Source organism: Erpetoichthys calabaricus, chromosome 9 (genome assembly GCF_900747795.2).
Source record: "Erpetoichthys calabaricus chromosome 9, fErpCal1.3, whole genome shotgun sequence".
Lineage (NCBI taxonomy): Eukaryota > Metazoa > Chordata > Cladistia > Polypteriformes > Polypteridae > Erpetoichthys > Erpetoichthys calabaricus.
In genome coordinates, this window is record NC_041402.2 from 177,270,787 (window position 1) to 177,291,666 (window position 20,880).

At 46.0% G+C, this 20,880-nt stretch overlaps 2 protein-coding genes across 3 annotated transcripts in view; one reads left to right on the forward strand and one right to left on the reverse strand.

Moving 5' to 3' along the window:
* LOC114656849 (cell surface glycoprotein MUC18-like) overlaps positions 1-18,232 on the forward strand; it is a 73,906-nt gene extending 55,674 nt beyond the window's left edge. The window contains exons 8-17 of one of the 2 annotated variants that reach the window (XM_028808432.2): positions 1,213-1,363; positions 1,476-1,594; positions 2,456-2,597; positions 2,697-2,824; positions 5,806-5,938; positions 10,290-10,328; positions 10,432-10,449; positions 10,628-10,757; positions 17,515-17,632; positions 17,717-18,232. In XM_028808432.2, the coding sequence (XP_028664265.1) occupies positions 1,213-1,363; positions 1,476-1,594; positions 2,456-2,597; positions 2,697-2,824; positions 5,806-5,938; positions 10,290-10,328; positions 10,432-10,449; positions 10,628-10,757; positions 17,515-17,632; positions 17,717-17,746 (1,008 nt within the window). In that variant the 3' untranslated portion in view covers positions 17,747-18,232. The remainder of the gene's footprint in view (positions 1-1,212; positions 1,364-1,475; positions 1,595-2,455; positions 2,598-2,696; positions 2,825-5,805; positions 5,939-10,289; positions 10,329-10,431; positions 10,450-10,627; positions 10,758-17,514; positions 17,633-17,716) is intronic. The other variant, XM_028808433.2, reaches the window with a different exon arrangement.
* LOC114656856 (40S ribosomal protein S25) overlaps positions 1-20,880 on the reverse strand; it is a 1,002,297-nt gene that overhangs the window by 724,037 nt on the left and 257,380 nt on the right. The gene's annotated exons all lie outside the window — the stretch shown is intronic.

Sequence of the window (20,880 nt, forward strand, 5' to 3'; positions counted from 1 at the left end):
CTTGGCATATTTTAAAAGCTGGCACCCTCAAAGACTGGCAGATGGCGATGCTGCCAGAGTGGCCATGTTATATGATAAATGACCTCACTAGTTACCATACAGCACATTGCTGCCCCCATGTGGTGTATTGTATATTACGCTCACGTGCCTCTGAAGACTGGCAGATTAACTTATGTTTCTGGTGATCGTCCCACACTAGCCATGTAATAATAATAATTATTATTATATTAATATTATTTGACTGATGATTTTATCCAAGGTGGCTTACAACATTTGAGACACAATTGATTGCCATTCTTTTGCTTTTCCAGTTGGCACACAGGCTGGTGAAGTGACTTGCTCATAGTCACACAGTGTCAGTAGTGGAATCTGAACAGACACCCTCAGAGCTTGAAGTCCAAAGTCTTCACCTAATGTGCCAAGCTGCCATGCCAACTGGCATTTAATATGAAGGGATGTCCCCATGATTGGTAGTCTACTACAGGGTGATCTCTGTGCACAAGCCATTTAATATAGAGAGAAATCCCCTCAACTATAATACAGGGTTACCGTCCCCCCAATGCCAAATAATTAACAAAAAGTACCCTCCAAGATTGGCAGCCCACCTAATATGCAGGGTGATGCTGCCAGAGCAGCCATTTTATACACAAAGTGGCTCCCTCCACCTCATAACTGGCACATAATTAAAAGGGTCACCCGTCAGTATTGTCAGCGTAATTAGTAGAGACAGTGGCCCCTTTATATGTAAGGAGAGGCCACATCCAACATTAAACAGGGGTCATCTTCAAATCTGGCAGAGGTGACCAACCAGAGTAGAGGACTGACTGGCATGTATTACATTCCCCAAGATTGTCATGTTACATGGGTTGGGCACCTTTGCCCTTTAACTGGCACTGCCACTCTCTAAGACTGGCACATTCATCTACTGACTGATCTCCCTGGTCTATAATGAGATAGCAGATGAAGACGCACCCCCAGATTTCAGTTACGGTGGGTATCGTGCCCCCCCCAGTGGTAAGAATGCAGATTGACTCATTCACACCCATTTGAAGCATATCTTGGAGGATGGATGCCCCCCCACAAGATTTTTATTTTCATTTCCAGTGTGGTCTAAACAGATGCCACACAAAGCCTCACCGATCCTGCAGCATTCTGCTCTGCCACCAGCATATCCGGCCCCCATGTTTGACAGAGTGCTTTCTCCCTTAACAGCATGACGATCAAGAAGAGGATCTGTTCTCTGAAGGAGACACGGTGGTCCTACCCAGTGTGACACGGGCGGATGGTGGCATCTATCGGTGTAAGGTCTTCGACTTTGACCAAGCTATTGAGATTCAGGACGACGTGAAGATTGATGTGAACTGTGAGTACAGCTAGGGGGTACAAAAAGGTCACAAGGGGCTCCATAAATCTCCATAAGACCCTCAGACTCGAGAGCTGCATAATGTGCTCATTATCTGCTTGTGCTTTTCCAGTCATGGACCCCATCGTACTGACCCCAGGAAATCTGTCCGAAGTTGATGTGGGAAAAAGTGTGACGGTGGCCTGCAATGCTCTCTCCTCTGGTCAGAGCAAACACATCTTCTGGAGTAAGGTGGGCACAGCATGTAGACATCAGGCAAAGGTTTGACTCTGGGCAAAAATATCCACAGCAGAGTGGCCATGGGGACGCTCTCTCACATGAAGAGCTGGCACACACTTTACATTCATCTAGACACATTAGGGGCACTATGAGCTGGTACAGTCATGCAGTGTCCACATGCCTGGAAGTTCTTACCAGCCACATGGTCAGGGGGCACTCTAACAAACGAGCTAAAGGGTAGACCTCAGAGGAACTCAGAGTGATGCGTCTGTAGGGGGCGCCATTTCATAGCAGCATCCACACCATTGGGGAACAACCATACATCAGTTAACACCCACATGCCAAAGAGTTCTTAGACCCCAAAAAACAACCCTGGAGGGGGCTTTCATACAAAAAGGGACCCTCACACCTGCCCAGGGACATTGTCATATGCATTTACTAAAGGAGGGCCCCCACTGAGAACCCACTCTGTCCTTATACTGGGGATGCATTATCACATCAACCAATGCCCAGACTCCACCAGTCTTCATGCCCTCTATGATGCCAACACATTGAAGATGCTCTAATGCTTAGCTATTGGGCATTTTCAAGAGCCCACCATTTAAAATCCACCCAACTAGGAGCGACAAGCTGACAGATGACCTCAGTCCTGTGCATCCACCCCATGCCCATACTGATATTGATATATCTGATACTGATATATCCCATTGGGATTAATAAAGTATCTATCTATCTATCTATCTATCTATCTATCTATCTATCTACTTTGTCCCTTGAATGGCACACTCTGTCACTGAGCTTTTTGTGCCAACACTGGTTCAATTGTCCAGGTTTCGGTAAATAATTCATTCTGCCTCTCCTTCTCATTCCCAGGATGGCACTGAAATTAGCAATCACAACAACCTGACCCTCCAGAATGTCTCCTTCGAGTCATCAGGACTTTACACCTGTGCAGTAAGCATACCCGACGTGCCAGGCCTTGAAGAAACCAAGTCCATCCAGGTCACAGTAAGAGGCAAGTTGCATAGTTCTTCAATTGCAGAAGGTCCACTCATGTCAGCAGGTGGCTCTGTGCCCAACTTAATTGTTTTTTTTTTCACTCCACTTTTTGCAGGAAAGCCCATACTGGATGCCCCTGCGGACCCCATAGAAGGTCACCTCGGCACCAAGATCAACCTGACCTGCAGGGCCAGAGGATTCCCGGAGCCGAAGATCACGTGGCAGGTGGCAGAAGGCACAGAGGTAGGTGCGCCTCAAAGCAGTGCTGCTCTCTGCTGGTGTTAATGGGTACCACAACTCCTTAAGAATTTGAGAAAAACAAAGTTCTGGCACAAACTTGACCTAAGACGGGCAATCACACATTTGTTTGAGAAGCAAGGCAACCACATGGATTGGCAGAGATTTACAAATATATGAACCAAAAAGAGGAGCTTATTCACTAATCAAATGGCACATTGACTACTGGTTAGGTTTCGTATCTCATCAGCATTCTTTACACACACATAGGTGACGTTCATATTTGGCTAAGAAAGAAAGTTACATTTATAGCGGGAGCCAGCAGAGAGAGCGCATGTGCTCCTCACCCTCCATGTGTTCGAAATGTGCCGTTGTAATTCCACAAGTCATACTGATTCAATACAAATGAAGGTATAGCAGTGGTTCTCAATCTGTGGGGCGGGGGGGCGCAAAGTAACAGAAAGGGGGGGGGGCGCGAAGATGTGAAAAAAAGAAAACAAGAATCAAAAATATGAAAACTACATCTATTGAAACCAAAACAAATTAACTTAAACTACACTCTGATACTAGAAAGATAAATTTAGAGATAGATAAATGTCGATAAAAGTTAAGTAGGTATAATAAAATATCCATTGATGATGTGTCATTAATTAAAAAAGAACAAATTGGTATTAGTGGGCTCCTTTCAAAAAAACGTTAGGGGGGTGCGATTAAAACTGTTATGAAAACTCGGGTCACAAATACTTAAAGTTTGAGAAACGCTGGTATAGAGAGGAGTACAGAAAAAATGGATTTCAATTTCGACCTTAATTGAAATATTTAGTTGTTTTTAATTCTGATGCTTTAATCAATTTTAATAGACTGTTCAACAAAAGGATAACAAGAAAAACAAGAGAATATTTTATTTAAGGTGAAAATGTAGTTTTTAAATATTAGATTATCTTTTTCTTAGTCTGATCCCATCTCTCTATTATAAAAAAAATTCTTGGAAGGGAGACCAGGGAGACGAGACATGATCTTCTCAGAAGACACGTAAAAGACCCGCGAGACGAAAGAGATTGGCCACGGAGCGTCTCGCAGGAACGTGCAACATGAGATTCTTGCAAGTCACTCGCTACTTACAACCATTTTCAAATAAGACAACGGTAATCAAAACTCACAGTCGTGTAAAGGCTTTTAGCAGATCCAGATCCTCTGCTCTCTGCTCATATAAGGACAATACGTTCTGGATGAAACGTCAACGACTAAGCGAAGAAGAAAGAGCAGTGCGGAGAAAAGAGACTCAAAAGCGTTGGAGAGAAAAAAATGCAGATAAGAGATTATGAGAGCAGTGAAATTCGAAAGTATCAAAAAAAAAAAAAGATATAAGATCACATTAGCACAAACAAAATGGAAGTTATTACTCGAAAAAAGGAAAAATAATCATCACGGACCAGGTGTCATTGAAAAAATAGCAGGACAAAGCGAGGTCAGAAATAAAAGATTAAGAGTAGAAAACAAAGTAAATCGTCATAAAGAGGTTCAAAAACGAGGGAGCGAAACACATGCAGAGCTGGTTAGAGATCATGAAAACAGTAGAATTCAAAAGACACAAAAAAACGTAGGCGCGATACAAGTGCAGAGCAAGTTACCGAATATGAAAGCATAAAAATTCTAAAGTATCCAAAAAATACTTTCTTGTTCTCCTTATTTTCCTTTAATTTAAAAAGTCTTAATCTCCATTTTGGCAGTCAGTCAGAACAAAAAATAAAAATAAACGGAATGCACTTGAGGGCGGCACGGTGGCGCAGTGGTAGCGCTGCTGCCTCGCAGTTAGGAGACCCGGGTTCGCTTCCCGGGTCCACCCTGCGTGGAGTTTACATGTTCTCCCCGTGTCTGCGTGGGTTTCCTCCGGGCGCTCCGGTTTCCTCCCACAGTCCAAAGACATGCCGGTTAGGTAGATTGGCGATTCTAAATTGGCCCTAGTGTGTGCTTGGTGTGTGGGTGTGTTTGTGTGTGTCCTGCGGTGGGTTGGCACCCTGCCCAGGATTGGTTCCCTGCCTTGTGCCCTGTGTTGGCTGGGATTGGCTCCAGCAGACCCCCGTGACCCTGTGTTCGGATTCAGCGGGTTGGAAAATGGACGGACGGACGGAATGCACTTGACTTTCTGATATCGCTAACATATTGGCGCCGAGAGCCTCTGCGGAGAAGAGCAGCAGCAACGAGCGCCTGTTGGGCTCACATGCGCCCCCTTCAGTACAGCTCGGTACTGTCTGCCTCTCATCATACCTTTTCACTGCCGTTTTATTTCTGATCAGCAAGACTAATCATGTCACACACATTCACTACAGATAGCCAGACTGTGAAAGTCAGGGTGTGTAATAAACGTGCCTACTAACACGATATTGGCGACACAGAGAGAGAGACAGCGACAGGCACAGCGCCAATTGCGTGTATCAAGCCAGTGTGTGACGGAGAGCGCAGTCCGAGGTTAAGTGAACGTCGTCACTGCCGCACTTCGAGTTTCTCCCCTGCATTTGAACAGGAAATGCGCACATTCAGCGATTTTGACTATAAAATGATCAAAATCATACATGAAACAAATTTATAGCACAGACTAGTGGACAAATTTATTTTATCATCATTATTTTTTTTTTTTCTTTACTTTTCATGATGACTGCCTCCCCTGACCGCAAGTCCCTGTCTTGTGTGGAGATGGTCCGCCGTCACCCCGCTTAGATATGCGGACCAAGTCCACGATTGGCACGGGGTGCACTTACCTTTTCACAGGACTGTGAGTTCAGCGGTTTTGTTTTGGTGTGAAGCCCTCGCAAAGCTTAAACACCAGTAGAGAGCGCCAGTGCTCTCCTCTCGAAGACCCGAAAATCCCAAAACTGCTGCCTCCAAGAGATTCTTCTTATCGTCTCCTGGCAAAGCTCTAGAGCTCAAAACAGAATCCGAGCAGAATGAGAGCCTACGTCTGGACCTCTTTTAATTCTTTTTTGCAGGATCCAGTTCATAAAAGTGACGAGAAGGGCGTTTCAAGCTCCCTGCCAGTTGTTTTGGACGATGATCTTCAGGTCAGCTGCGTTGCAACTAACAGCCTGGGCAGCGCCGAGCACCACTTCAGCTTCAGTATCGGTGAGTGTGACCGGTGGTCCCGTTCCAGTAAGTCGATCACATTTTAGCAGTGGGATAAATAAGTCCTGACAGTGTAGCATGAATCATTGGAGGGTCTTGATGGCTTGTTGCTGGTGGCAGAGATACTGATGACCTAAATTCAAACCTTCGTCAGGTCTGCGTGGAGTTTTTTTTTTCTCTTTTATCCTGTCTTCCCTCACAACATAAAAACATTTGTTATAAACATGAACCTGCACCACGTGCCCGTGAAGAAACTCCTAAAAATGCTGCCATGAATGGCTGAGGCGTTTGCTTTTTTTTTTATATATACATGCATTTCAATCCTTCACCACTAGGGGTCACCAGTCATACGCGAATGCCCAAATCCTGTACTCTTGTCAGTTGCATTTCAAAGCTTCACCATTAGAGGTCACCAGCGATACTTCTATTTCCAATGAGGTGATTCTTCATTTAGTGACGGGCAGTCAACTCATTAGGTCCACTAAAGCAGGGGTCGCCAGCTCCAGTCCTGGAGGACCACCATGGCTGCAGGTTTTCATTTGATCCCTTTTTTAATGAGTGCCCTGTTTGTGCTGTTAATTAACTTCAATTAAATTCATTTTAATTGATTTCTCTTTTGAGATTTGTTCCCCTGATATTCTTCATCGTTCCTCTGAATTGCTTCATTTCTTTCCTTAAATGAAACCCAGACAGAAATGAAATGTGAAGAGAAGGAGCCAACAGAAGACCAACTAAGTCAGGGCCAATTTCACTCCAACCAGCTGCTTAATGAGGTGCCAGTTCCTGTCGTTAATTAAACCCGTTCTTTAATTTCATGGCTTGTTGCTGCTCTCGTGGTGCATTAGCAGACATTTTTCAGATTTTCTCTTTCTAAGAGCACTGGTCAAATGTTTTGGGGAGCTGAGCAGACCAACATTCCTGAGACCTTCATCTTGCTTTATTTTCAGATATTATATGATGGACACCAGTTGTTTTGGCTCATTTTGTATCTTGTTATTGCTTGGCTGCTAATTAAGGAAAAAGAAACAATTAAGGGGTCTGAGTCTTCAAGAGCAGGTCAATTCAAATTAGTTTAAATGAAGTTAATTAGCAGCAAAGCAGATCACGCATTAAGAAAAGGGTTTGAATGAAAACCTGCAGCCACGGTGGTCCTCTAGGACTGGAGGTGGTGACCCCTGCATTAGAGCAGAAGTTGGCAGTGTCGGTGCTGGAGGGCCGCAGTGGCTGCAGGTTTTTGTTTCAACTCAGTTTCTTAATGAGAAGTCAATTATTGTTGACGAAGCCCTCATTGCTTAATAGTTTGATGCTTCGGTTCAGTGGTCTCGCTTGTTAAGGTTCCCCACCCTTAATTGCTTATTTCACTCTTAAACAGCTGAATTCAGTGTTTTAATGGCTCCTTATTAGCAATAAGATGTAGATGGCAAAGCGGACAGCAGTTCTCCATCTAGCTTGCGTCCATGTGTGTTCGGCGTCAGTCAGTCAGTCAGTCAGTCATTATCCAACCTGCTATATCCTAACTACAGGGTCACGGGGGTCTGCTGGAGCCAATCCCAGCCAACACAGGGTGCAAGGCAGGAATAAATCCCGGGCAGGGCGCCAACCCACCGCAGACTTTTTGATTTGTTTTAATAAAACACTTAATAGAAACACGTGACAGACTGAAAATGATCAGCTTTAGGCTTCAAATCATTTGGATGATCCCCTTGGAAAGGAAAAAATCTACAAAATAAGAACCTAACATTGTAGACTAACAAGCCATAAAATTAAATAAGCTCTGAGACTGGAAAGGGTTGGTTTCTAATGAAGCAATTGGGTTGGAACGAAAACCTGCAGCCACTGCGGCCCTCAAGGACCGACATTGCCCACCCCTACACTAGAGCATGGGCAGTGATGGACCATGTCGGTGAGAGGACAATGTGCAGGCCATTGGGGTACAAAGGAGACCCCTCAGGGGGCCTGGGGTAAAGGCTGGTGAATTCTTGTACCCATCCCAGGTTCCGGGAATTTTGCCAATACAGTGCCTTCAGAAAGTATTTGGGCCTCTTCAGTCAGTCATTGTCTGAACACAGGGTCACGGGGGACCTCATTTTGTTATGTCGCAGCCTTGTACTTGAAACATTCACATTTATTATTTTACATCATTAAGGCGACACTCAACACCCCAGAATGACAAAGTGGTAATATAAATGTAAGAATTTTTAAAAAGGTATTCAAGATAACAAAAACTAAATATGCCAGAGACACAAGTGTCCAGACTCTTTGCTTTGGCTCAGGTGTATCCCATTCCATTGGTGATCATTGAGATGTTTGGAGTCCCCCATGTGGTCAATTCAATTGATTGAAGGCGCTCACCTGTCTATAAATGGTGCCACAGCTAAGCTAAAACCAGGCTGTGAATTTGTAGGAGCTGCCAAAACGGGCAAATGCTGGCTGTGCAGGTAGGGTCAGGTGAACTGAGTATTGTAATCCATCAGCAGTGGCAGTGCTCACAGGGGATATGCATGATAAATAACTTTCGGGGTGGGGGGGGGGCACTATAGTGTAATATACAGTGCATCCGGAAAGTATTCACAGCGCATCACTTTTTCCACATTTTGTTATGTTACAGCCTTATTCCAAAATGGATTAATTGCACCTTTGGCAGCAATTCCAGCCTTAAGTCTGTTTGAATATGATGTCACAAGCTTGGCACACCTATCCTTGGCCAGTTTCACCCATTCCTCTTTGCAACACCTCTCCAGCTCCATCAGGTTGGATGAGAAGCGTCGGTGCACAGCCATTTTAAGATCTCTCCAGAGATGTTCAATCGGATTCAAGTCTGGGCTCTGGCTGGGCCACTCAAGGACATTCACAGAGTTGTCCTGAAGCCACTCCTTTGATATCTTGGCTGTGTGCTTAGGGTCGTTGTCCTGCTGAAAGATGAACCGTCGCCCCAGTCTGAGGTCAAGAGCGCTCTGGAGCAGGTTTTCATCCAGGATGTCTCTGTACATTGCTGCAGTCATCTTTATCTTTATCCCGACTAGTCTCCCAGTCCCAGCCGCTGAAAAACATCCCCACAGCATGATGCTGCCACCACCATGCTTCACTGTAGGGATGGTATTGGCCTGGTGATGAGCGGTGCCAGGTTTCCCCCCAAATGTGACGCCTGGCATTCACACCAAAGAGTTCAATCTTTGTCTCATCAGACCAGAGAATTTTCTTTTTCATGGTCTGAGAGTCCTTCAGGTGCCTTTTGACAGACTCCAGACGGGCTGCCATGTGCCTTTTACTAAGTAGTGGCTTCCGTCTGGCCACTCTACCATGCAGGCCTGATTGGTGGATTGCTGCAGAGATGGTTGTCCTTCTGGAAGGTTCTCCTCTCTCCACAGATGACCTCTGGAGCTCTGACAGAGTGACCATTGGGTTCTTGGTCACCTCCCTGACTAAGGCCCTTCTCCCCCGATCGCTCAGTTTAGATGGCCACCCAGCTCTAGGAAGAGTCCTGGTGGTTTCGAACTTCTTCCACTTACGGATGATGGAGGCCACTGTGCTCATTGGGACCTTCAAAGCACCAGAAATTTTTCTGTAACCTTCCCCAGATTTGTGCCTCGAGACAATCCTGTCTCGGAGGTCTACAGACAATTCCTTTGACTTCATGCTTGGTTTGTGCTCTGACATGAACTGTCAACTGTGGGACCTTATATAGACAGGTGTGTGCCTTTCCAAATCATGTCCAGTCAACTGAATTTACCACAGGTGGACTCCAATGAAGCTGCAGAAACATCTCAAGGATGATCAGGGGAAACAGGATGCACCTGAGCTCAATTTCGAGCTTCATGGCAAAGGCTGTGAATACTTATGTACATGTGCTTTCTCAATTTTTTTATTTTTAATAAATTTACAAAAATCTCAAGTAAACTTTTTTCATGTTGACATTATGGGGTGTTGTGTGTAGAATTCTGAGGAAAAAATGAATTTAATCCATTTTGGAATAAGGCTGTAACATAACAAAATGTGGAAAAAGTGATGCGCTGTGAATACTTTCCGGATGCACTGTATGAATACAGAGCTTTAGAGGGTCCTTAAAGTCACAAGTACAGAGTTAAGTGATCTCCTGCTTCTCGGTACGCAGCACGTCGCCGCTCTCCAGTGCCGTGATTATCAACTACAAGTAGAAAAATCAATAAAATAAAAAGTTACTCAAAGGGGCTGCTCAGAGGACCTGAAATGGCCCATTTCCTCATATTGCCTGAACAGTCAGGCCAGCCCCACTTACTGCGATACCTGGCAGTCCTGTGGTTGGGGTTGGGGGGCACAGCTTTGTGTTAAGTACTCAGCCCCCCTTGTGATTTTATCTCTTCTTGACTTGCAGTTCCTGATATCAAGACCACCACCGTGCCTGGCAGTAAAAGTAAGTGCTGCCACCTTTCTTTCTCTCGCGGTTTTATTTAAAGAAGCTCTTGTATTAACGTCCTTTCATTTTCTTTTTCTTTATTTGTCCCTCCAACTCGTAGTTGAAACGCTGAAGAAAGGTGAGTAGCATTTCACTTCCAAACATATCAGCCAGCTTGCCCATTTTGGCTAAGGTAATGCCCACCTCTTGGTGGCAGTGATGACCTGTGCCTGTGGTTGGTCTGGTGATTGGGGGATTGGGGTATCTCATATCCCCTCTGAAGCTGCTGTGTTGTCAGCTCACGGTTCTTTTCTTAGCAGAAAGTAAAGGTGTGATTATTGTGGGCATCATCGTGGGCATCCTGCTGCTGGCCATCTTGGGAAGCGTCCTCTACTTCTTGTACAAGAAAGGCAAGATTGCGTGCGGCCGATCCGGCAAGCAAGAAATGTAAGTTGGGGACTTTCAAAACTCGACTTGATGTTTTTTTGGAAGAAATAAGTGGATAGGACTGGCGAGCTTTGTTGGGCTGAATGGCCTGTTCTCGTCTAGAGGGTTCTGATGTTCTAATGTAAGTACGAAACGACCCACTGCTCCCCCTCAGGTCGCAGCCCTCTCAGTGGGTTTCCCACTTCATCTTCTGTGTTTCAGAGGGCCCATCCAGTTCAACCATTTACTACCAGAGTGCACCCAGAACAGCTGGTAATGCCCCACTGTCCAACGTGGATACACAGGCCACCCAGTACAGCTAATAACCTCCACATGTCTAATTATTAGAGGAAGGACCCCCAGCCCCTGTAAACTCAAGTCTCACACTCCCACTTCATCCACTGCGTACTCAGATCACTCAAGCATTGACCCCAAGGGTCAGTTGCAGTGTGTGAGGAGCTGGCGATGATCCTGTGTTGGCCCCATCTTTGTACATACGCTGGGGGTTAGCACCACTGCAGTGTGCCCCCCAGAGCTGGCATACTAGCATTGGACCAAGGACTGAGTGCAATTGCGGTGGGCTTCTTAGAGTCAGAGAAGGGGGACAAAGTTACATATTAACTTAGACCACCTACTGAGCTGAGCAGACTGAGGAGAAACACAAGGCCGAAACAAGACTAGCCACGTACAGTATCAGCTTAACTTGGTGTTCATCTTGTTCTGCTGTGTGGTCTCACAGGGCCCCCGAAGATCGTCTCCTCCTTGTGCCCTTCTGTGTAGCCTGGTCCTTGATCTGCTGCTAGCGAGGTCCTCTGTCAGGTACACTGCAATGGACCCCCGATCTTGACACCTTGTGGTATAGAGGGTCCATGGCTTAGTAGATAGTGGTCAGTTTTTAAATAAATAAATAGCTGGCGAAATGTCCATGGGTGTGGGAGGTTGGTGGGGCAGTTGAGATGGAGCTCACCTACACGTCAGGGTGTGTTCTGTCTTGTTTGCTCCATCGGCTTTCTGTGATTCACAATTGAGGTGCTGTGCCCACAAAACGCATACAGGGGGGGGGGAGAGAGAGAGAGACCATCCAGAGATAAAGAAAGGAAAGATGGAGGAGAGCAGAAAGGCAGCAATGGGAGAGAGCCGGTGAGAGCGAGCAAGCGAACGAGAACGAGAAGGCAGACAGCCAGGAGGAAAGTCCCATGGGGAGCGTTAGGCCGACCCTCGCTCCAGCTAAGTGACGCGGTACTCACTCCCCCGTAAGTCTGAAGTGGAGGGCTTTGTGTAGTGCCCCCTGCCAGGGCCACAGACGACTTCAGGGACCCAAGCCTTTGAGAGATGAGATTCGGCCTGGCGCCCTACTGGGAGCCATGAAACAGTAGGGACCCCCAACTAGTGAAGTTAGCTGGCTGTGACTGTCAGTTTGGTGTCTCCTCTGTTGGAAGGTCCCATTTGGGAATAGCAGAGGAGTGTGACAATGCGGGTTCAGCTCCGTGCTCCCATCGGCTGTTAGGGAGCCCTTGAACCCAACACCATCGGTAATGTCACCGATGAGCTAGACAGTGAGGCAATAACAATGAGCAAGGGGATGATTTAAAAGTGCTAAGTGCTTTTATTTACAGCAATCCAAAACAGTGTTCTAATAAAGTGCAACAGTGCAATGTCCAATAAATAAATAATCCATTAAATGAAACGTGGAGGTTAAAATACACAAAACAACTATCCTTTAAAAACGAGGTTAAAATGTTCAACAGGAAGCAGTCTTTTAAAAACAAATGACAAGCCCGGTGCTTCTTCTGTTACCCTGGCGGCTCCCCTGCTACTCCCATCTGGGCTGCTCAACAGGAGAGACGCTCTCATCGCAGCTGACCTTCTATCTACTTCTGCTACTACTGTCAGTCGCCTTTCCGATCCTTGGCTCCGGTCGGCTCCCCCTGACAGCTACCTTGGAAATCCCACCAACGGCCAAGGCTCTCACGTGGTGGACACCACGTTCCCAAGTCCTGATTCCCGCGGTCATCCGTGGAGAATCATCCACCTTCCAGTCACTCCCGTCCTTCATACAACTCTGCAGGAGCGACAACAACTACTGCGCCTGGGATGTCGTCCTAACACCCAGGTTGCCTATTCAGCTGCTGCGAGCCTGTTCATGCTCACTCACTCACTCACTCACTCACTCACTCACTCACTCACTCACTCACACCGGCGCACTCTCTCTTTCTCTTGCTTCCTGCTTTCTTCTACAACCTCCCGTTCTCTTTCCTTTCTCTTGTACTTCTCTAACCGTCTCGGGCTTCTCTATAAATGCAGAGAGGACAGGAACAATCACGGATGTGGGTTAGTCTCTCACCTGTGCACTTAGGTGAGAAACGCCTGCACTGCAGATCGCCCCGAGACCCGCTACAGTCACCACGTCCCCTCCTAAGCCGTGAGCGCGGCGATTATTTAAATAAAACTGCTGGCCTTTGCTGGGAGAGCTGTGGACCCGTAACACCACAAGGAGATGTCAGCTTTTCAGAAGGATGCAACCGAGGACTGAGTTTTTAACAAGAAGATTCTGATCTATGTTTTAAAGCTCACTTTTATGGATATTTATTTGAATTGTTTTTAACCTCCTTTTTATTGGATTACTAGGGGGCTTAGCTCACCCACCCCCAGGTTTGGTTAACCGGATATACAATTTAAAGAGATTATTTTCATGGGAATTGTTACATATGCATTATTTTCACTTTCACTTTAAAACTTCAGTAAAACAATATTTGGAATGACCTTTTCTTGATGATCACAATGAATTTTGATTCCGTGTTTGGACTTTCATCGTGACAACTCAACGTATAACTGCCCGTGAGTGAGTTTAGTTTCTTTAGCTCTAATAAATTACTCAACTTTTTCGAATGTTTGTCCCTGCTCTTACTTCTTCGCTTAGTCGTTGACGTGTCATCTAGAACGTATAAAATTATTGTCCTGATAAGGTTTATAAGAGCAGAGAGTGCAGGAAGCATGTCTGCCAAAAGCATTGATGCGACTGAGAGGTTAGATGACTGTGGCCTTGTTTGAAAATGGTTGTAAGTAGGGCGTGACTTGAAAGAATCTCATGGTAAAAGTCTCCATCTCGCGGACTTCATTTCAAAAAGTCACGTCTCGTCCCAAGGTCTTTTTATTATAACAGAGAGATTCATTTATTGAAGAGTGCTGGAGCTTTGCCCTATTGATGTGAGCATGATTCATTATGACTGATTTTAAATAAAAGCACTAATCACTTTATGCACCTACCCCTTGGCTAGATGTTTGCGTCCTCACCTGCTAGGCTCATCTCGGTTATGGGTTCAAATGGCTCCCCGAGGGCCAACGGATGCATGGAGCCGACCCGCCCTGTCACACACCCCACTTAGGCTACGCTCACACTACTACTACATTGACATCTGAAAAACAGCTTTTTATATGAAAATAGTCTCCGCCCACACTTGGCATTTTCACGTCGTTTACAAAGGTGTCTCCGCCCACACAAGAATGACCAAAAAAGGATATGACAGTCGTCCACCTACACTGGGCAAGCACCCATCAGCGGAAACAGGAAGAGAATGTGCCCATCCATGCTAGTCATTCAATTTGCAAGCTCACATTGACACACGAAGAACAGCAACAGAGGACGCGATAACAGAAAACCGTTTTGTTTGGACGGACGATGAGATGGCAGTGTTATTGACAGTGACGGCAAAGCAGCTGAGAATACAGACTGTGGAAGTAGTGTGACATTTTGATAGATAGATAGATAGATAGATAGATAGATAGATAGATAGATAGATAGATAGATAGATAGATAGATAGATAGATAGATAGATAGATAGATAGATAGATACTTTATTAATCCCAATGGGAAATTCACATTCTTCAGCAGCAGCATACTGATACAATAAATAATATTAAATTAAAGAATGATAATAATGCAGGTGAAAAACAGACAATAACTATGTATAATGTTAAAATGTTAACGTTTACACCCGTGGGTGGAACTGAAGAGTCGCATAGTTTGGGGGAGGAACGATCTCCTCAGTCTATCAGTGGAGCAGGACGGTGACAGCAGTCTGTCGCTGAAGCTGCTCTTCTGTCTGGAGATGATCCTGTTTAGTGGATGTAGTGGATTCTCCATAATTGATAGGAGCCTGCTGAGCGCCCTTCGCTCTGCCACAGATGTCAAACTGTCCAGCTCCATGCCAACAATAGAGCCTGCCTTCCTCACCAGTTTGTCCAGGCGTGAGGCGTCTTTCCTCTTAATGCTGCCTCCCCAGCACACCACTGCGTAGAAGAGGGCGCTCGCCACAACTGTCTGATAGAACATCTGCTGCATCTTATTGCAGATGTTGAAGGACGCCAGCCTTCTAAGGTAGTATAACCGGCTCTGTCCTTTCTTGCACAGCGCATCAGTATTGGCAGTCCAGTCTAATTTATCATCCAGCTGCACTCCCAGATATTTATAGGTCTGCACCCTCTGCACACAGTCACCTTTGATGATCACGGGGTTTATGAGGGGTCTGGGCCTCCTAAAATCCACCACCAGCTCCTTGGTTTTGCTGGTGTTCAGTTGTAGGTGGTTTGAGTCGCACCATTTAACAAAGTCATTGATTAGGTTCCTATACTCCTCCTCCTGCCCATTCCTGATGCAGCCCACGATAGCAGTGTCATCAGCGAACTTTTGCACATGGCAGGACTCCGAGTTGTATTGGAAGTCCGATGTATATAGGCTGAACAGGACCGGAGAAAGTACAGTCCCTTGTGGCGCTCCTGTGTTGCTGACCACAATGTCAGACCTTCAGTTCCCGAGAGGCACATACTGAGGTCTGTCTTTAAGATAGTCCACGATCCATGCCACCAGGTATGAATCTACTCCCATCTCTGTCAGCTTGTCCCTAAGGAGCAGAGGTTGGATTGTGTTGAAGGCGCTAGAGAAGTCTAGAAACATAATTCTTACAGCACCACTGCCTCTGTCCAAGTGTGAGAGGGATCAATGTAGCATATAGATGATGGCATCCTCCGCTCCCACCTTCTACTGATATGCAAACTGCAGAGGGTCAAGGGCGTGTTGAACCTGTGGCCTAAGGTGGTGAAGCAGCAGCCTCTCCATGGTCTTCATCACATGTGATGTCACAGCAACAGGCCGAAAGTCATTCAGCTCACTAGGGAGTGCTCTCTGTCACCATCCAATCAGGGAAGGGCCACGTAATGAGCGCAAACCAATCACAGCACAATTTGAGCCTGTGTCTTCAGTACTAGGGTTAGCTGTGTTAGCCGTTATCAATATAATGAGGAGTCAAGCAAAATGGCACCTTTGATTGGCTAACTAAAACGATTAAAATATGTAAGCTTACGAGGCAACTCAGGCCCCTTCTTTAGGCAGGATGGAAATCAAAACTCTCCGTTTTCATCCATCCACACTGCAATGCTGAGCTGGCGTTTTCAGAAATGATACGGCTCTGGAGAGCATTCCTAAAAGTCTCTATGTTGGGGGCATAACAACAACAGGGTAGTGTGGACAGGATGTCTGCATTTTTAAAACAAAAATATAGTGTTGTGGCCATAGCCCCAGTTCACCCACCTTCACCAGATATCTCAAGTCACTTCCCAGTTCAGCCCATTGACTCCGCAGCTACTCCATAAATGAGCTCCCTATCTGTCAACTGACTACCTGAGGTCCAAGTGTGGTCACCTAATATTAATGTGTTCTGATGTTCCTTCAGAGTTCAGGCACAGATGCCCAGTACTCATCTGCTGTTCACCTAGCTTGGCTACTGGCACCAGTGTGCTGTTACATAAACGTCCAATTTGGCCATTGCCTCCCTGCATCCATTTCATGCCCGCTGATGCCACACATCCCAACTCAACCACTCACTCCCAGTTTAATCTATAAATGAGCTCCTTATTTGTTAATTGACTTTGTGTCTACATGAGGTCTGAGTTCATTCACCAAATGTTATTTTACTGTGACATCCCTTCAGATCTCAGGCACAGCCTCCCAGTTAATCTGGTGTCCCCCCAGCTTGCATCCTTACATAAACTTCCAAATTGTCCATTGAAACACTGCATTCATCTACCCACACCTGATGTCTCACCTCCCAGTTCACCTACGCCAACCTTGGACTCCCTACAATGGTTGGATGCTCACGTTCAGCCACTGACTGCCAGTTTATCCATCTGTTGATCTGTCAACTGACTTGCCGCATCAATAAGAGGGCAAAGTTCAGTCATTGAATGGATGAACGGACTCACTGGCCACATTAGGAGTCGATGGAAGGACATGCTGTGGTCAGTAGATGACCTGGGTGGGCGTCTAATTAATACTTAGGCCAAAAGGGTGCGACTTTCTACATTTGAGGCTCAAGGCCACAATGTCACTTGCCAGTTCAAGTGTGAATGCTCAGCTGCCCACCCTGCTTCTCTACTGTCTCCAGTGTGTCAGCTACCAATTCAGCAGATGAGTCCTTCTATTCATTTGGCGTTCCAGTTCACTCACTCCAGGTAGCTCTTCCAGTCAATTCCAAGTTCACTCAATGACTCCTAACTTATCCTGTCGTCACCTCGCAGCTGATCTGAGGAGACCTGCAAGTCCCAATTTCCTTGTGCTGAGGACACCAGACAGTAACCGTGGACTTGCATCTCTCTGATGTCTCCATATTCAGTTATGGACTTTCAGTCTGTGCTGTCGTCGCCTCACAGCTTCACCTCTTTAACTGTTCTCTATTATCTAAGGATGTAAGGCACTATATATGCATTTTGTTTTTTTAAACAGTACACGAACAGCTTCTGACAAGGACGGCATTGTCATGGAGATGAAAACGGACAAAGCTGCTGAGGAGGCAGGTCTACTGCAGGGTGTCAATGGCGCAAAGCAGCCCCCTGGAGAACAGGTGAGTGGCCAACAGATGACTTTTGTGCCACTGGACCAGACTTTTGGTTCATGACACTCACAAATTCTTTCTCCTTCATCTAAGACTGAAAGGTACATCGATCTCCGCAACTGAAGAAGAGAGTCGCCGGCAGGGTGAACTGTACAAAAAGCTCCGTAACGTCTCCCCCTCCCACCCTACAACCCCTCTTTTGCTTGGCTCTGGTCTCCAATTCCTGCAACAAAGCCTTAGAAATGACCCTTCACCTCACCGCTTTGGGGATTTAGAAACAAAAGTGGTGCATGGCCCAGCAATGGCGGTGTACTGACCCTGGGACACAGCAAGCTGACCAGTGGCTGGCGCCCACCCACAGAACAGCAGGCCGATGGCTTCACCCCTTCACCAGCCTTGAAGAGCCGTCCAGAGAGCCACCAGAGGAAACCCAGAGGGCGTGGTCCGTTCTCCGAGCACACTGTCCACTAGATGGCACTTGTACACGCGAGACAATGACTGACAAGTTGACTTGATGGGTTTCCTACTCTCCTCCACCCACCATCCAACTCCAGACCTCAGGACCCCTATGGTGGTCCAGTTCCAAGGCTGTTTATTTCCATCCACCACTTCATCACTAAAAAGGGAGAAAAACCAAACAAGAAAGAAAAGCAGGAAAGCCAGTTGTCCTGCCACTGTGACCACTACTGGCCGCCGGCCCAGTGGGACGTGACCAGTGGGCTGCACTCGCCTCCCACACGTTGGAACATTTAGCTTTATTTTGCAGGTCTGTGTAAATATTCCATTTTTCTGTGAATGGAGGCTAGATTTGTGTGTGTGCATGTGTGTTTTTTTTATATATATTTTTTTAAATTTCTTCTGTGGAACAAAGGATTCCATTAAATAAGGGAAAAATAACTTTTAAGAAGTTTTATTTGATGAACACTGGTTTTAGGGGATGGGGATGGGGGGGGGGGGGGGGGGGGCTCTGCTAAAAAAAAAAAAAAAAAACCAGAAAGATGGGAGCACAGCTAGAAAAGCAAGACCACCACAGTGATGGGGACAGATGGACAGAAATGACCATCACACCGTGGGGAAACACAAAACACTCCTCCTTACCTTAGGGGTCCTGGCCACCACAATCGGATAAAGCTGTGCAGAGGTCTCCAGTGAGGCCAACAAGATGGACGTTTCCAAACTCAGAAGCAGCTCCACCTCAGATAAGCAGCAACAGACGCAGATCAAGTAGTATGGCTACCCCAACCTCCATGAAGCGCAATCCTGTCCCTTTTTGACACTTGGAACGCACAAAGTGGCACAGATGAAGTCGAATTCCAGTTACGCTGTGTAGTCACTAACCTCCCAGTCGAGGGTCATGAGCACCAGATCGATCCATCAGTACGTCATTAAACAGGCTTTAATGGGAAGCCAGGAGTCAAAGATGAATACCAATCCAACATTTAAAAAGAATAAATAAATAATTGTGCACTTCCCCCAAATGAGGACGACTGTCCCAGCAAGGAGCTGCAGCCACAACAACAAAATGGAGTCCAGAATTAAACTGAGATGCAAGTCAGGTGTTTCCTGGGGAAGTCACATGCTTTCCTTTTTTTAAAATCTTCATTTGTCCCCTGCTTTGACAGAATTACTGTAGACCAGGGGTCACCAACTCCAGGCCTGAAGGACCACCGTGGCTGCAGGTTTTCATTCTAATCCTTTTTTTAATTGAGTGTCCCGTTTCTGCTGCTTATTAACTTCTTTTGAATTAATTTTAATTGACTTATTTTTTTAAGATTTGTTCCCCTGAATTTCTTCATTGTTCCTCTGAATTGCTTCATTTCTTTCCTTAAATGGCACCCAGACGTAAATGAAATGTGAAGTGAGGGAGCCAACAGAAGACCAACTAAGTCAGGGCCTCAAACTCCAACCAACTGCTTAATTAGGCGCCGATTCTTGTTGTTATTTAAACTCGTTCTTTAACTCCATGGCTTGTTGGTACTCTCGTGGTCCATTAGCAGACATTTCCGAAATTGTTGAATTTCTCTTTCTAAGAGCTCTATTAAAATGTTATGGGGGACCTGAGCAGATCGACATTCATGAGACCTTCATCTTTCTTTATTTTCAGATATTGTCTGATGGACACCAGTTGTTTTGGCTTATTTTGTATCTCATTATTGTCAGGCAGCTAATTAAGGAAAAAGAAACAGTTAAGGGGTCGGAGTCTTCAAGAGCATCCATCCATCCATCTATTTTCCAACCCGCTGAATCCGAACACAGTGTCATGGGGGTCCGCTGGAGCCAATCCCAGCCAACACAGGGCACAAGGCAGGAACCAATCCCGGGCAGGATGCCAACCCACCGCCGGACACACACAAACACACCAAGCACACACTAGGGCCAATTTAGAATTGCCAATCCACCTAACCAGCATGTCTTTGGACTGTGGGAGGAAACCCACGCAGACACGGGGAGAACATGCAAACTCCACGCAGGGAGGACCCAGGAAGCGAACCCAGGTCCCCAGGTCTCCCAACTGCGAGGCAGCAGCGCTACCCACTGCACCACCGTGCCGCCCTCTTCAAGAGCAGGTCAATTCAAATAAATTCAAAAGAAGTTAATTAGCAGGTCACTAATTAAGAAAAGGGTTACAATGAAAACCTGCAGCCACGGTGGTCCTCCAGGACCGGAATCGGAGACCCCTGCTATAGACTGAGCACTTTGGAACGTCCATCCATCCATCCATCCATTAAAAGTCACCAATCTTATCCATTTGATTCAAAACGGTGCCAGCAGACAATCTGAATGGATGACGTGAAACTTCTGAACTGGGAACTGCGCGAAGGCAAGATCAAGGTGCTTCGTTTCCGAGACGGCTTGTTTTAAGGACATGCTTCATACATCAACATGACCACACGTTGGTGCTCATTTAATGAAGGACTTTAGAGAGAATTTAAAATTTCTGAAAAAAAAGTTCTCCTTGGTTCCCAGAACAAACCACCCAGACATGTGGAAGCAGATGTTCCATTCCCCCATGGAGGACTCAATGATATTACTCAGCATATCAACACCAAAAAACAAAAAAGATACCAAAAAAATGGTGTCAGGTAGATAGGTCAGGACTTGAAGGCCACCCGGTGTATGTAAGCGTAGGGCTGTCTGTGCATCATAAGATACAATTTGAGTGGCTGTATTGGGCTTTGTAATTTAATTAAGTTATTGGATGTGCAAGCCGTGTCAAAAGGGTTGTAAATAGCATTGTAACATAGCAATACACGCCT